Here is a 15,101-nt window from a genome sequence, read left to right on the forward strand (position 1 = left end):
AAGTTAACAAATCTGTTAGAGATTTAAAAACAAAACTAAGCCAAATTTGTAAAGGTTCTGAACAGCTTGAAGGGGGAGGGAGAAAGTTACTTTTAAAAAGTCCCCGCTTTAAAGTGTCAGAAAATCTAAACTGCACAAAATAAGGGGGAAAGCAGAGATCCTAAACAATCTTCAGAAGAGAATATGAAACCTCAGAGGCAGAAGAAATACACAGAAGGAGAAGACTGCAGCTTGCAGTAATCTGTAAATGATTGCTGGCAAAGTCTAGAGGCTTCAAGCTTGATCTGTGTTTGTTCCAAAAAGAAAGCCAAGGAGGACGGTGTTAATAAAGAGAGATTTAACTCAGAGCAGTGCTTGGAATAAAGTGGGCTACAAAAAGGTCAAATTTGATCAGTTGGAGCAGATTACAAGGGCTTTAAAAGGTAGTGGTGGAGAAATGAAACTGGGACCGTGAAGCAATATAGCACAAGATTGATTTTGGGGGTGGAGAGAAGCTGGGACAAGTGCTTATCAGCTTGAGAAGTAGGAAGAGCTGTGCTGGGGCTGTTTTCATTCCCACGCTGAGTAGAGTACACTGCTGCTTTTTGTGGTTAGCCTTCTCTTCAGTGTTTTTATTATTATTTAAATACAATGGTTTCTATAATCTCTGAACTGGATCCACTGAAAGGCTGGAAAGTTTTAAGGTAGGCCTGTGTTTTCTTCCTTTTGGTACAGTGGTTCACCCCAAATTAACTGGAACTTGAGTTATAATTGAAACGTGAGCCCTGGGCTTAAGTAACGGAGGAGTTTCTAGTAATTAGATCCCTTTAAGATACAGAAACCCTTTAAGCAGATGTTTAGAGAGACTCCAGGGAGCATTTAAAATATACTTCTCGGTGTTACAGTGCAGCAAGGAAGTACTGATCTTTTTTTTTTTTTTAAATGGAGATTACTCTGTAAATTAAATTTAATAGTAAGTCTAACACCAGTTGATACTGCAAAAGAATTAACTCTTTGTTTGCATCGTGTTGCTTCCTAGGGGAACATTTAGGAAACTTCTGAATAGTTAAAGAGAGGGTAAGAGCTGATCAGTAAAGGATAAATATTCTTTTAGGGAAAAGAAACAGAAGTGGGCTGTTGTTACGTATTTTGGGCTGTTGTTACGTATTTTGGGCTGTTGAATCTTTAGGTAATCTCTAATTCATAAATTTGACATTTGAAAATTGCTAGAGATTGTTGCTTTATCCCTGAAATTTATTTTAAAATAATACTGAAACACATAGAAAACTTAAGCTAAAAGTGACCAAGATTGTATCTAATCCTTCTCTTTATTACCTGATGCAGATGTTGCAAAACATTCATTTGAAAGCCCTGAGGTACTAACTGATCAGGCTTACTGATATTCTAACTGCATGTCTTGTCCTTTAAGAGTATGGAATTATAAAAGTTGGAAGTTTTACAGTAACTTACCTTTTAAGAAAATAGTTGGTGATATCAGACTAAATTAAATCTCACTGACAAGTTTGTTTCCTAACTTTTTTACACTATCCCAATACTCAGAGGTAGCACATAACACTCCTGGATGTGTGTCAAACATATCTGTGCTGTGTTCCTTATACAAATGTGGCAGTCAGGTATATTTTATCTTCTTGGCATATACATTTTAAAGTGCTTAGATTAGTGATGTTCTATTTAACGCTGCAGAAGAAATTCAAAAAAATGAACAAACGTAGTATCTATCTTAAATGTATTGCTTCCCTGAATCTTTTCTCTCCTATTTGCAAGGTGCTGTGCATTATCAAAAATGAAATGTTTCTTTGGTCCTCGTCTGGGTCTGGGGCTATAGGGCATAGCCGGATTTACAGCAAGTTTGCTTTTCTAACATCTGGGATTGTCAGTATTTGGAAAGCTTCAACTTATTTTTCCACTAAGCAAAATGCCACAATTCCTTTTTTAAAATATTTTATTTTAATTCAGCGTTGCTGTGTGCTTACTTACAGCAATAGTAATATTGGATATACAGTGTATGCATAAAATAAGAGTATGTTATGGGTGCAGCATAAAGATTTTATTGGCATGGGTTTTGGATGACCATGTTACTTGCAAGGGGATGAAACAATGAGTGGTTTATGCACGACATCCCAAATGAGTGCCGGTAAACTTTTAGCTGTAACACCATAGTATCTCTGTATGTCACACGCATTACAGGAAAGCTCTTTCAGGAAAGTTTCGGAGAGTAAATTTTACTGGGACTACTTTTGTATCCCTATGCTAGTAAAGCCAGATTGAACTGGGCCATGAGACAATGAACTTCAGCACAGAGAGAATGCCATTGACCTAGGCCTGAAGCGTGCCTGATGAGTGGAAGAAATGTTTCTTTGGCAAATTGTTGTTGTTTTTTAAATGATGACTGTTTGAAGGTGCCCAGTGCTTTGGAAAGTTTGCCTAAGTCACAGGGCCGATGGACTGGTGGACAGAGGGCAAGTGAGAAGGTCAAAGGCGCATGATAATTTATATTATGCTTGTGCGATTTCTCGCACGGATATCACCTGTAATTTAGATTGTGGTGCATGTGCATGCTAAAATATTTTCCAAACAGAGAAAACACAACTAAAGATGACCCAGATAGGTAACTTTGTATGCTGAATCCCTTTATCAGAGGGATAAAATGATAAAGCTTATTAGTTACATGTTTATTTGTTGGCTAGTCCTACTTGATTAAGTTAAACATACTATATCCATCTCCCCTTTCCCCTAACATTTCAGCCTCTCATCTTCCTCATACCAATTTCCAACTTAAGCTTCAGTGCCCTTCCCATTCAACACTGAAGTCTCTCCTTTCATATAACTGTGAAGCTTACTTGTGGTATTTAAGGAAATAAGTAGATTAGTTAGTCGGCCCATTTCTTGTAGTCATTGTGGTGCCAAGAAAAGTGAGTCTTTGGGACAGATTTAAATGTGGCGAGGGGAGTGGCTTGAGACCAGCTCATCATTACCTTCTATGAGCAAAAGTAGCATGCAGGAACACACACAGTTATGGAAGAAGCAGACCAATGGGGCAATGAAGCCAGGATTGGTCGAGAGCGGTAGAGACAATATAGTAAGACATAAGGAAGGGAAAGAGTTAGGGCCTTCAAGAATTTTCTGCAAGCCTTCAACTTTACAAGGTGGAACCAAAAGAGCTAGTAGAGCGAGTCAGAGAGGTACCTGTCTATATACACATGTAGACACCAGTACCCCTTTGAATGCCTTCCGCGCTGCACGGACCAACTGAGTTTGGATCCACCTTTTGGACCTTCTCTTCACTATGAATAAAAGGAGTGTCCTTAATTTATTAGATTATTTTGCAGTGAAATCCTAGAGAAGACAAGGCAGTTTGTGATTTTTTCACACAAGTAAGCAGTCTGAATTAAAGTCTATAGGAGAGCTTTGTCTTTGACACGTGTGAAAACTACAAACTGCCTTGAATTCTGCAGGATTTTAATGGGAGTTAGTTCAAGTTCAGAATATACTTGTTTTTGGAGTGAAGATGAGGCTTTCATGTGATTTGTAACCTTTTTCAATCTCTCCTGCAGTACTGAACCCTTTTTTCCCTAAAGCAGCGGATCCCCACCCTTCACAATTTAACAGCGGTGAAGACCGACTTTGCCAAAAGGCTTTCCCCTCCACACAGTGTCCAAATCTCATTGTAAATGGGGTTCAGGGATAAAATTTTTAAAACTTAGGAAGATTTATATTTGGCTAGTGAAAAACCAGGGAAAAACCAAAACAACAGACTGGAATCATGCTATTTGTGAGTGCAACACCAACAGTTCTCTACAGTATTTTCCCCCCAGGTTGATTGCCCATGTATTAAGATAGATCTGGTTGCTGCATGTTTTTCTGCTTATAGAATGGGAAAAGAGGGTTGGACCATGGTATGTTTGGATGCCAGTTTCAGTTGCTAGCATGGGACTTTCCTGGATTTTGTTTTCTTTATCATTTAACTGAAACAGCAGAAGTATTACTGTGTGATGCGTACTCTACCTAATAATCTGCCAGAATGAAACCATCTACATAAATGAGTAATAAACAGAGATAGCTTTGATTAATGGGGAAATGGATGGTAGTTACTGATTATTTTACTTCTGCCACTGTATCTCATTGGTACTAATGAGCATGGTGGCCAGGGCTGCTGTACCCTCTCCAGGATGTAGATAGACCATTTCATTGCTATATGGTCACCCAACATGTAACAGCTTTTGGAAAAGAATTTTATAAGCTATATTTTACTCTGAGGCCTTAGGGAACCTCCTCCAACCCCCTTAAAAGAGGCCTGACTATGAAACACAATCCTGGATTCTGTCACTACTCTGAAATACAGATAATGGAATTTGGACGTTAATAGAGAATCCAATTTCCCTTTTAATAGTCACAATATGTTTGTTAGGCAAAAAATAAATATGTGAGGAGAAGGCATGTACATTTGATGTTGACTGAAAACACATTGAGGAAATTGCTTTCCAGTTAACCCATTCAAAAATACAGATCATATAATACACTAAAGTCAAGGGAGGCCTGTGAAGGTCAGAGTTGGTTACACAAATGATTGATGCTGGGAGGAAGTTAGAATTTCTGCACAAGAGTTCTCTGGGGTTTCATTTTAAAATAAGTAGGTTAGCAAAATACAACTGGGTTTCTTCTCTGTAACCCTTCTGCCAGGTGGAGCTGGCAGCAGGCAACCAGGGCCAGGTTCAACATCTAGGGGCTACTTTTCAACAATACAACACAGAACTGGCTCAAGCCAATTAAAATGGCTAGTATATGCATCAAGGGTAAAGACTAAGTTCCTTGCTATGTGTAAGTAGGTTTCCTTCATCCATTTAGTGGGAAAGGGTGGGGTCTGTATTCATTTCACATACCTGACATATTTCTCCAGATGTGCCCTAAAATCACAGCCGAAAATACTGGCAGAGCAGTTTGAGTTAGTGTTCCCATGTTTGGGTTCCAGGCAGAAGTAAAGACAGAATAGAGTATTTCAAAGAATATATTAAGTGCAAAATGGTACACTAGCAAATAGATCAATGTAGGTGTTGGAGACAGATTAAACCAATTAAATCATTTAGTCCATTTCTCTGTCAGTGCAGGATTTGTTCATACATTATATTTTTTTTCAAACTTGCTTAGTCTATCTTTAAATGGGGCTTCCACCATTTCCACAGTCTTATAAGAAATCTTCCTTGATTTTTTTGTATCAAGGTTGCTGACAAAACTCACTGTGCGCCTTGTTCACTTGGACACAAGTTGCTAAATTTTCAAAGTGCTGCATTGAGGATTTAGCCACGTGACTCCAATTAATAACCTGATCTCCCATCGAAGGCAATTCTACCATGTTTGTCAGCAGTCTGTTCACTGCCCAAATGTTGTAAAATTGTTCTTAAACCTGAAATTAAACTTGGTCTGGTTCTGCACTTTCTAATTTACTGGCTCCTGGTCCCCCTGAAGTCCTTAGGAGTTTTACTATGGAAAGGAAGTATAGTCTTGTAGTTTAGGCAGGAGACTGGGACTCAGGAAGAGAGGGTTTCAATTTGCGGGTTGTTTTAGACTTCATATGTGACTTCAGTTAAGTCACTTAATCTCGCTGTGTCACGGTTCCCCATCTATAAAAACAAGGATAATAATAGCCTGTCTTGTCTATTTATATCAGTGGTTTTCAACCTGGGGGGCCGCAGACTATGTGTAAGATTTCCAAAGGGGTCTGCACCTCCATTTGAAATTTTTTTTTTTATGGGTCCACAAATGAAAAAACAATGGAAAACCACTGATGTAGATTGTAAGCTCTTCAGCGCACCTGTCTCCCTGAGTTTGTACACCACCTCGCACAGTGGGGACCAAAGTCTTGGTTTGGGGCCTCTAGGTGCTACCATAATACAAATAATTAATTTATTTCAATGGGATCAAAATGTAGCCCTAGTGAGGACAAGTCATCTCTGGCTCATTTATAACATCTTTTTTCTTATTCCAGTGTCTTGTCTTTAGACTGGACATCCTTGGAGTTTCCTAGAATTTTGGTTGGTTGAACTCTGTAATTTGAGGTTCGTAGAACCTTCTGTTCTAAAGTGCCGTGCCTGGAACTGAATGCTGCAATTGTGGCTTAACCAATGGTGAATTGCCTTGCTTGTTTTTCCTGTAATCCTCCTGTTTCGTACAACTCAGTATAACATTTTGCAACCTCAATGTAGCTTTTTGCAACCTCAGTTACATTCTTGACTCTGACACTTTATCAGCTACTGTGTAACCCAAGTTCCTTCTTTATTGCATAGCCATCCTATTCTGCCTAGTTATTATTCCCTGGTTCTATATGTGTGTATTTGAATTATTCCTTCCTATGTGGATCTCTCTGCGCTTATACTTATTGTTCCGCATTTTCTAAACTCCAACCCATTTTTCCTCTGTATTGCATTTTAATCCTATCTTTCGTGAGATCTCTCCTTGCTTTGTCATCCATGAACTTGATATTCATACCCCCTTTTGAACCCTCTCCAAATCATTGGTACTATTATCCGCTGGTCAGGGTGTTTACCTCTCCCTCTCTTTGCCTGATCCATAGAAGATGTGAGTCTGTTACCATCCCCAACTATGGAGCAGGAATCCTTCGCTTCCGCTCTACATGTGCTGAAAAAGAAACACCATTTAATGGTGCGGGATCAAGCCCTAAAGTTAATGGGAGTTTTGCCATTGATTCCAATAGGAGCGGGAGTCGACCCTTACTGTCTAGGTGCATCTGATTTTATCCATGTTTACATAGAGAATAACCTATTTCTTTTATTTAATGGCCAGTCATCAAGATTGCACCAGCAATTTGAAAGGGAAATTGGATCTTGGCTCCCAATAGAGTTCATGCTATCACTGCCTCTGGGGCACCTAAAAATACCCCAAGTATCGGGTGTTTAAAAAAATATTTCCATGTGCAGTATAACCCCAATGCACCCTACAAGTTCTTAACTCCTTCCAAGCTTCATTTCAAACTCCCCCAGTTGAACACTCTCTGCTAGACTATCAGTATGCACTGTATTTTCCAGGAACAAAATGTTTCCTGTGAATTGTACTTAATATAACTTTTAAGTGCCGTTTCCTTGGCTGTGACAAAGCATCTTTTGTTATGAGTGGGAAAACCAAGTGAATGGATTCCACAGTTCTTCTACCTCTTCTGTACAAGCATATTCATGCTAGCACATTGAGTCATAGAATAAAGGCGGGGGGTGGACTGGGAAGTCACCTTTTATAAAACATCGGTAGCACATCATTGCCTGGCATGCTTTTGACTGTCAATAGAGGACAGGATTCTCATGATTTAACGTTATCTTCTCATTCACGTTTTGAGATCTGAAAGATCCGACTCTCCAGGTCACCTGTTTAACTGTTAAGATGGCATGTTGGTGTAAATAGTTTTGAATGAAAGATTTAATTTTGATTGAAACTCTAAATTTGATCTTGAATTGTTCTGGTTTTGGTATACATTCTTAGGAAGAAAAGGCTTTTAAAATAACTTTTCATCTGCCTTTCTGTATAAGTTAAATTAAGAGAATTCTCAGTCTTACAGGCTCTAGAGAGGAACTTTTGTTTCTAAGTGAGGAATGGTGGAAGGTCATTCTCTAGTTTGCAGCTAATGCACATGGATTTGTGTTCTGTCTGCACACACAACAGGTTTATAACTTGCACAGACAATGCAATGTTACATGGCACCCCAACAATCTACTTCCCATGGCATTTATATTGCAAGAGGAGCATGAATCCTGGATGAATTCCAATCTGGGTGATCACATTCTACCACCTGTACCTAAATTCCCCTGTAAGTTTTAATAGGATGATGTTAACATCATTTCCTGTCCCAGACTCTTGTGTCTTACTGCTCTAAGCAAGCAAATAGTTGCTACATTTCACCCAGCGGGGGTTGCATGTCATTGGTGGATTAACATAGTTTGTATTCCAATTGGTAGCACCTTTAGCAGGAGAAGGGCTGCATAAATTAACTTTATTATGCATTTTGAGATTGCACTGGAAGTGGAGGTGTCAGGCATATTTGCTAATGGTCCCTGTTTACTGCCCTAAAGAACAGCCTTAGTTTTTGAAACTGGTCCTGCAGGCTTTGAGAGCGTGCGCCAAAAACCGGCACTGTTCATTACTAAAGGTCTAGCAGCCGCTGGGGCTTCAATATAGAAAATTGTCCCCAGCACCAGTTTACAATTTTGGCAATTACAGTCAGAACTCGGCCGAACACTCCAATTGATCTTTAAAATTAAAGGGTTCATATGGACCTGAGGAGTGTCAGAAGCCAGGGAGGAATTTATTTGGGTGGGAAAGGGAAGAAAGGAAGGGCCATGAGGCTTGCACTGTGCAGAGGGGTGGCATTAGGTGCTGATCCCACCGCGTTCATGCACATGTAACTCCCTGTAGCAGGGTGCTGGTGCAGAGGCACCTAATTAGCCCCTGCTCAGCCAGCCCCAGTCAGGGGAAATAGATTGGGGCTGGGGAGAAGTCTGGTGCCTGGCCTTTAGAACTGGCTGCACCTGTGGGCCTGAGGGTTTAAGGGCTATAAAGGCTGGCTGGCAGCCAGAAGGAAGGGGGGATGGCCAGGGGAAGGTCAGTCTCCGGGCTGAGAGCAGGCGCTGGGTGGAAGTAGAGATTGTAAGGCCTGCAAACTGTATATAGTATATCACTGGTGGTGGGAGAAGTCTGTAAATAAAGCCACGGGTGCTGCAGAAGGAAAAGCCTCTCTGTGCTTTATTGGGGCAGCCAGTGGGCCCCAGGAAGAAGGCCGGGCAGAGGACTTGTTACACGCCCGTTGAAGTCCATGGGGAATTTTTCATGTGAAAGCATTGCTGGGCTTAGCTGCTCAGCTGGTGTAAGCTGGCAAAGTTCCAATGACATCAGTGAAGCTATGTTGACTTGCTACACCACCTGAGATAATGTTTTTAAAAAGAACTGTGTATCTTTCTTTTAATACAGGAAGGGTCTGTATCTAAGGGTGGAGGAAACTGTAGCCAGAGCACTTATTACATAAACTATTTCAAGCCTGTTGATGTCCAGTTTTATGCTGCATCTCCTTTGCAATCTGGACACCAAAACTCTCCTGGAGATAAAGCTACATTAAGCTTTAATTCATTAGTTAAATAGTTTTTCTTATTTAAAAACTGGGGTAAAAATAGATGAACCTGTCTTCTGCTTGTGCTCTCTGGGTCATCTTTCAAATAGACTCACAAAATCAGCATAATCCACTGATCATCCTGGGCTCGTTAGACTGGGATGGTAGCTACACAAACTGCATATAACTGCAAATATTGGAAACTGGAGAAACAGAATTTGAAGTCCTTGACGTGATATTTTCATAGTGTGTGAAATATTTTTTTAAAGTGTTTTACACCCATTTGAGTGGTGATTGTCATGATTTTGCAACCACTATTTATTTTCCCCCTGCACAAAAATAGTACATTAGTTTAACCTACAGTAACTGTGTTCTCCCACACAGCTCTGGGATTGCAGTAACTCAGAACTCTGATCCCACAACCGTACAGTGAGAATTGAAACTACATGTGTAGGCAGTGAGCTGCTCCGCTAGCCATCTTGATCCATAAAACCTCTTGCTAATGAGAGTTTAGACTCTGTGAGCAGTTAAAACAAGTGAGACTCTAGAGGGTTGTTGCACAATGCTTTAATGTCAGGCAGACCACTGCTTTACCTGGAGATCTTTGGGACTTTTCTTGATATATTTTGATCAGAAGAATTAATTGGATGCAATCTTGTACAAGAAAAGTAAGATGCTTACTTTGACTTCTAACAGTTCTACATACCCCCAAAAGTACTCTCGGCAACAGTAATCCTGCCTAGTGATAGCAATCAAAATGTTTCTAGGGTAACAAGTGTTTTGAAAACAATGTATTTAATTATTCCATTCCTTTTACTTCAATAGTGAGAGGGGGTGCGATTCTCTCTCTCTCTCACACACACACACACACACACACACACACACACACACACACACACACACACACACACGTGTTGTATAGCTGAGGAAGAGATTCTGGAAATTGCACAGCAACACAATTGCTATATTTTATAGCACTGAAAGTGTGCTAGGCACGTTACAGAACAAACAAAAAAATGGACACTGTGTGGAAGAGTTTACAATATAATTTGTTGACATGAGGTTTATTACCCCCACTCAATCACAATAGGCAGGAACAGGCTGAGAAAAGAAAAAAGTTACAGCCATAATATCATTCAGTAACTTAGGTTAGATACATGCACATCATAACGGTAATATTAGTTTGGAATTGTGTTATAATTACACATCTTTACTTGCAGGCATTGTGGAAGAAATGAGTCTCCAAAGGAGGGACTTGAGTAAACTGACAGTTAACCAGTGAAGTGCACATGTACGGTGATAGTGAACAACAACAAAAAAGTACTGTACAGAAAAACCTAACATGGATATACTAAGTACTCAGACCAATCCTGTTTCAACTAATTCACTGCCTTGTTTTCCTATTAAACTCTGCGTATTACAAGATTGGGTCTAGAATATTTGAGCTTCGGGTTATGGATTAAACAAAGCTGATACTATGAAAATAAAGAGTATAGCAACAGGAAAGATTAAGCTTCATTGATTAAAATGAGCCATATACATAACCCAGTCTATGATTGGGAGGTGAGATAATGTTGGAGTTTGGATTTCAGTATAATTAAAACACATGACAAACTGGAGGAAAGAAAGGACTAGTTCTCCATATTTTGTTTTGTATCTGTTCCTGCCTTCTGCAGCCACAGTCAGGCCACACAGGATGTTTGCACGTATCTACCCTATACGGTGAAAGTGGGAAGAGGAAGTAGAACTAGTTCAGCAATAGGGTGTTGTGGGGGCAGGGTATTTTTAAAGATTCTCCAGAAGCTAGAAGATTAGACTGTTAAGTTTGACTAAAACGTGCCTTTAAGAGAGGAAGTTCAGACACTAAAGTCTGTCTGATGGCTGCTTAGTAAATCCTAAAAATGTAAAAGCTGCTGTACTGTAACAAACCAATTTTCCATATATGGGAGTGTGGCGTTCTGTCTCTGGTATAGGCCAATTCTGAATGCCTTCAGAAAGATAATAGAGAGCGACTTTTAACAGAAGGCTTCCAAAGATGGTTGGTTGATGATTAGAAGCATGGAAAGACTTCCATATGAGGAGATAGTGAAAGGTTAGGACAGTTTAGTTTAAAGGGAAAAGGATATAAAATAATGGACACTGTATTGTTCACACTTGGTAATAATGCAAGGACAAGGAGATATGCAACAGATTTAAAACTGATAAAGAAAATACTGTTTATGGTCACAGGCCAATTAGTCCATGGAATACAGTGGCAGTAGATACCATTGATGCTAAGGATTTTTAAGAAAGGATTTATATGGCTAATGAAAACATCCACAGTTACACTAGACAGGATACAAAATAATTGGAAGGGATATAAGCTCTCATTGCTTTAACCAGCCACTAACTTTTTGAGGTTAGGAAGAAACTTCCCATATTTGGTAGGTTACCCATAACTTGACCATTATAACACTTTCCTGGTACGTGTTAGATACTGGAATATCCAGGGCTGGCTCCAGCTTTTTTGCTGCCCCAAGCGGCGAAGGGGGAAAAAAAAAAATAAAGCCGCGATTGGCGGCACTTCGTCGGCAGCTCTGCTGCGCCGCTTCATTCTTCGGCCACAATTCGGCGGCCGGTCCTTCCCTCCAAGAGGGACTGAGGGATCCGCCGCTGAAGACCGAGACGTGCCGCCCCTTTCTATTGGCTGTCCCAAGCACCTGTTTCCTGCACTGATGCCTGGAGCCAGCCCTGGGAATATCAGTTTAGATAAATCATTGGTCTGGTCATATATGGCAATTCCTACATTCCTATGATGGGACTAAAACCATACAAACTTAACGTAATTGTACAATATAATATGAAGGGAGATTTCTTCTTGATGCCAGCCCGTGATCAGTTTATGCTATGAAGAGAGAGCGCACTAACAACATTTGTCTTACCTTGTGTTAGTGAAGATGACATTCCTAGTAAATAAATTTCTGTTTTTAAAGTAATGTCTCAACATATCCTGTGGCAGTGAGTTCCACAGATTAATTTTAAATTGCATTAAAGCATCATTCCCTGTAGCCATTTTAACTTCAATTTTCTTTGAACTACAAGTGCTCTCAGGTAGGTAAATAACACTTTTTTAACATTTAGGAATTTGTCCCTTGTTGTGGGGGATATTTACATTGGTGAAACTTTTTCTTCTTTATTAAATCTACATAGAAGAAAATATTACTTCTGCACTTTATGATGACACTGCGTAAATCTCTGTTACAAATTTGCCAACCTAACAAAATCTGGTAGAATAATGTAGCGTTAGTTATATTTCAGCTGCAAGGCTGTTCATTTTTAACCTTGATTGGGTGGCAGCTAGCCATACCAACAGCTTGCACATAGTTGATATATTACAACAAAGTTGTTCATAAATAGAATTCTTATTTCATTTCTGGGAGTTTGATCTCTGATGCAGTGCTGGTCATAGATAATTTCACAGCATAGCCCTGAGGTTGGGTATTGGAGCTTTCAAGATCACACAACCTTTTCTATGGTTGCAACACAAACTTTCCCAATCCATAAGACCCAGCTTTTCCCCTTGGGTGTGTGTTGAAAATATATAAGTTAAAAATTGCAGTGTGTGCACAGATTACCTTGAAATGTCTGTTGTTGGCCCACTTTTGGCTCCTGTTTGTTCTAGTGTGAGGCAGTCCCTGAAAGACCCATATATCCAGGCAGAATTTCTTGCAGGGAGAATTTTCTTTTGAAAATACTAGGTTGTTTTCCTTTTCATGTGATTCTTTCCCCCCCTCTCACCACATTAGAAAGGCATAATGCAGCCAAACTGACTTTCTCAGGTTTCTAGATAAGCCTAAATACACACCTCTAAACTTCAGTGAGTCTTGATACATTAGGATCAAAGTCTGGATAGCAGCTTTGTAACTAGCTCCCATTCCTGTGCTAAATGGACTAAAACCCCTAGCCCTGAAGTTTGAAGAAAGTCTTCTAGATCTAGCTCTGGAAATCATGTCTCATTTCTACAAATGTTGGAGATGGACAAACCAGCTTGAAGAAAATAGAACAGACTCCAAACCTCCACCAGCCCCCAACTGGAAGTGAGTCCAAACTTTTTTATGATGTTTGGAGAATTTCATTTTAAGTTGTTTTTCCCCCTCCACCATCCCGCCACACACTTCCTCTTTCTAGTTGGGAGAGGAAGAACCAAATATACTGCAGTGTTGGCAAGTCTCATGATTTTAGTCTTTCAAGATTTGATGTTGTGGTTACAGCCCCAGATCCCAGAGACAAGTGACTATGTTGGAATCTTTCTTGTTTAGTAACTTTTTAGGCATTGTGGGTGCAGAGAGAAGTTTGAAAATGTGACTCAAGTACACCCTGAATACAAAGAACCCAAAATGTTAATAAAAATCTCATGATTTTTGCTGCCTGACTCATAATTTTTGAACATTAGAAGTGGTCAGTTCTGGACTGTTAATGTAGCATTTCAGGTTGAGGCAGAAATAGGAAATAATGTAATCTTGCAAGAGACCCACTTCACACAAGATTTCCAGCCCCATTAAGTTTGGAGAGGTAGTTTGGATTGGACAACTATCTGAACTGAGTCTCAGAAACTTCTGATTTACGCTACTTCCGTTGTGGTATTTTTATTTTTCCCTCTACATAATAATCACTTGTGATCCAAAGTAACATTTCTTAAACCTGAATAGAAGCATCTGCCTTTTTGTTGACCCAAAGTTTCATAGTAAAGAATTTTGAAGTGCATACAGAGACGTGAAGCAAAAATTGCTACCTAACTTCAGCAAAAGATGTCAGAGATGTTTAGGCTGTGCTGATTGATGAGCTGCAAATGTGCTTAGGAAAGAATGAAGGTCATCTTTAAAAAAGTATGATTTGTGCTGGCAATAAATATAAAAACACAGTTAAAGAGAATGAATTCAAAGACATTGTTCACAAAGGAGCTTTTCAAAAACAATTAACTATCCAATATTCTTATCCTCATGACTATACTCTGAGACACTGTATTTGTGCTTTTGTTTGTCCAAGAAGAATCTAAACCAAGCCAAGGCTTGTGTAATCACAGAATGCTGGGTGGAGTCCTTTCTGTTTGGTTTTGTTTGTCCTGGAGACAGTGCTGTACAAAAGTCATGTATTTTTTTTTTTTAAAACACAAGTACAAAAATTATAATTTTCAGGGCCAAGTTTTCAAATGAGCTCCACACCTATCAACTTCCATGAGGCAACGGAAGTAGTATAAATTGGAAGTTTCTGAGACTCAGTTCAGATAGTTGTCCATACATTCAAAAGTGCTACACACCAATTATCTCCTACTATCTGGATCCATGACAATCAGGCCGATAATCTACATAATGAGCCAAACGTGACTCTCATCTTTTGGATGAGAACTGCCCAAAGTTGCAAGGTTTATGGTGCTGGGGGATTAAGGCTCAGTCTGGTCCTGAACACATCCTACAACATGCCAACTCGACTCAAAACTAGTCATGAGTTTGACACAGATGTGCCAAATAATTTTGGCAAAAACCACTTTTTTTTTTCTTGCTAGATTCACATGGGTACGTGGGTACCATTCACAAAGTGAGGGGTGTGGGTGGGGAGGTGATTGGACCTGAACCAAATTTTTGTCTTTATTTTGTTTCCCAGAATTCCCAGCAAAAAGAAAAATCAGTTATTTACCCACCTCTACTGCTGCCTGTCCTTAACTACCATTAACTTTTTAATTAGAATTGCTGATACTGTGACCCATAAGGGGTCATACCCTTGACCTCGCCTGTAGAGATAGAAGTCAGTCAGAATGTTTGGAACCATAACTAAATTTACCCTAGTTCTGGGATATTTAGATTGTGGGGCTTTTGATTGAGGCTAATCTCTTGTTCTGTATATATCTTTCTTGTACTTTTAACACAAATGTGATATTTTAGTTGGCAGATGATCATGTTTGCTTATTTGGAGCAGGCTTGGTTTGAATGCTTTGCTTAAAGTTTCCTGGTCTTCTCCCAAA

General features: G+C 39.6%; 1 protein-coding gene across 1 annotated transcript in view; it reads left to right on the top strand.

Annotated features, from left to right (window-relative positions):
* Positions 1 to 372: 372 nt before the first annotated feature.
* Positions 373 to 15,101, top strand: part of CELF2 (CUGBP Elav-like family member 2) — a 438,989-nt gene continuing 424,260 nt past the window's right edge. Inside the window, exon 1 of the mRNA XM_054016397.1 lies at positions 373 to 683. Coding sequence (XP_053872372.1) covers positions 631 to 683 — 53 coding nt within the window. The 5' untranslated portion in view covers positions 373 to 630. The remainder of the gene's footprint in view (positions 684 to 15,101) is intronic.

Source organism: Malaclemys terrapin, chromosome 1 (assembly GCF_027887155.1).
Source record: "Malaclemys terrapin pileata isolate rMalTer1 chromosome 1, rMalTer1.hap1, whole genome shotgun sequence".
In the NCBI taxonomy this organism is placed as follows: domain Eukaryota; kingdom Metazoa; phylum Chordata; order Testudines; family Emydidae; genus Malaclemys; species Malaclemys terrapin.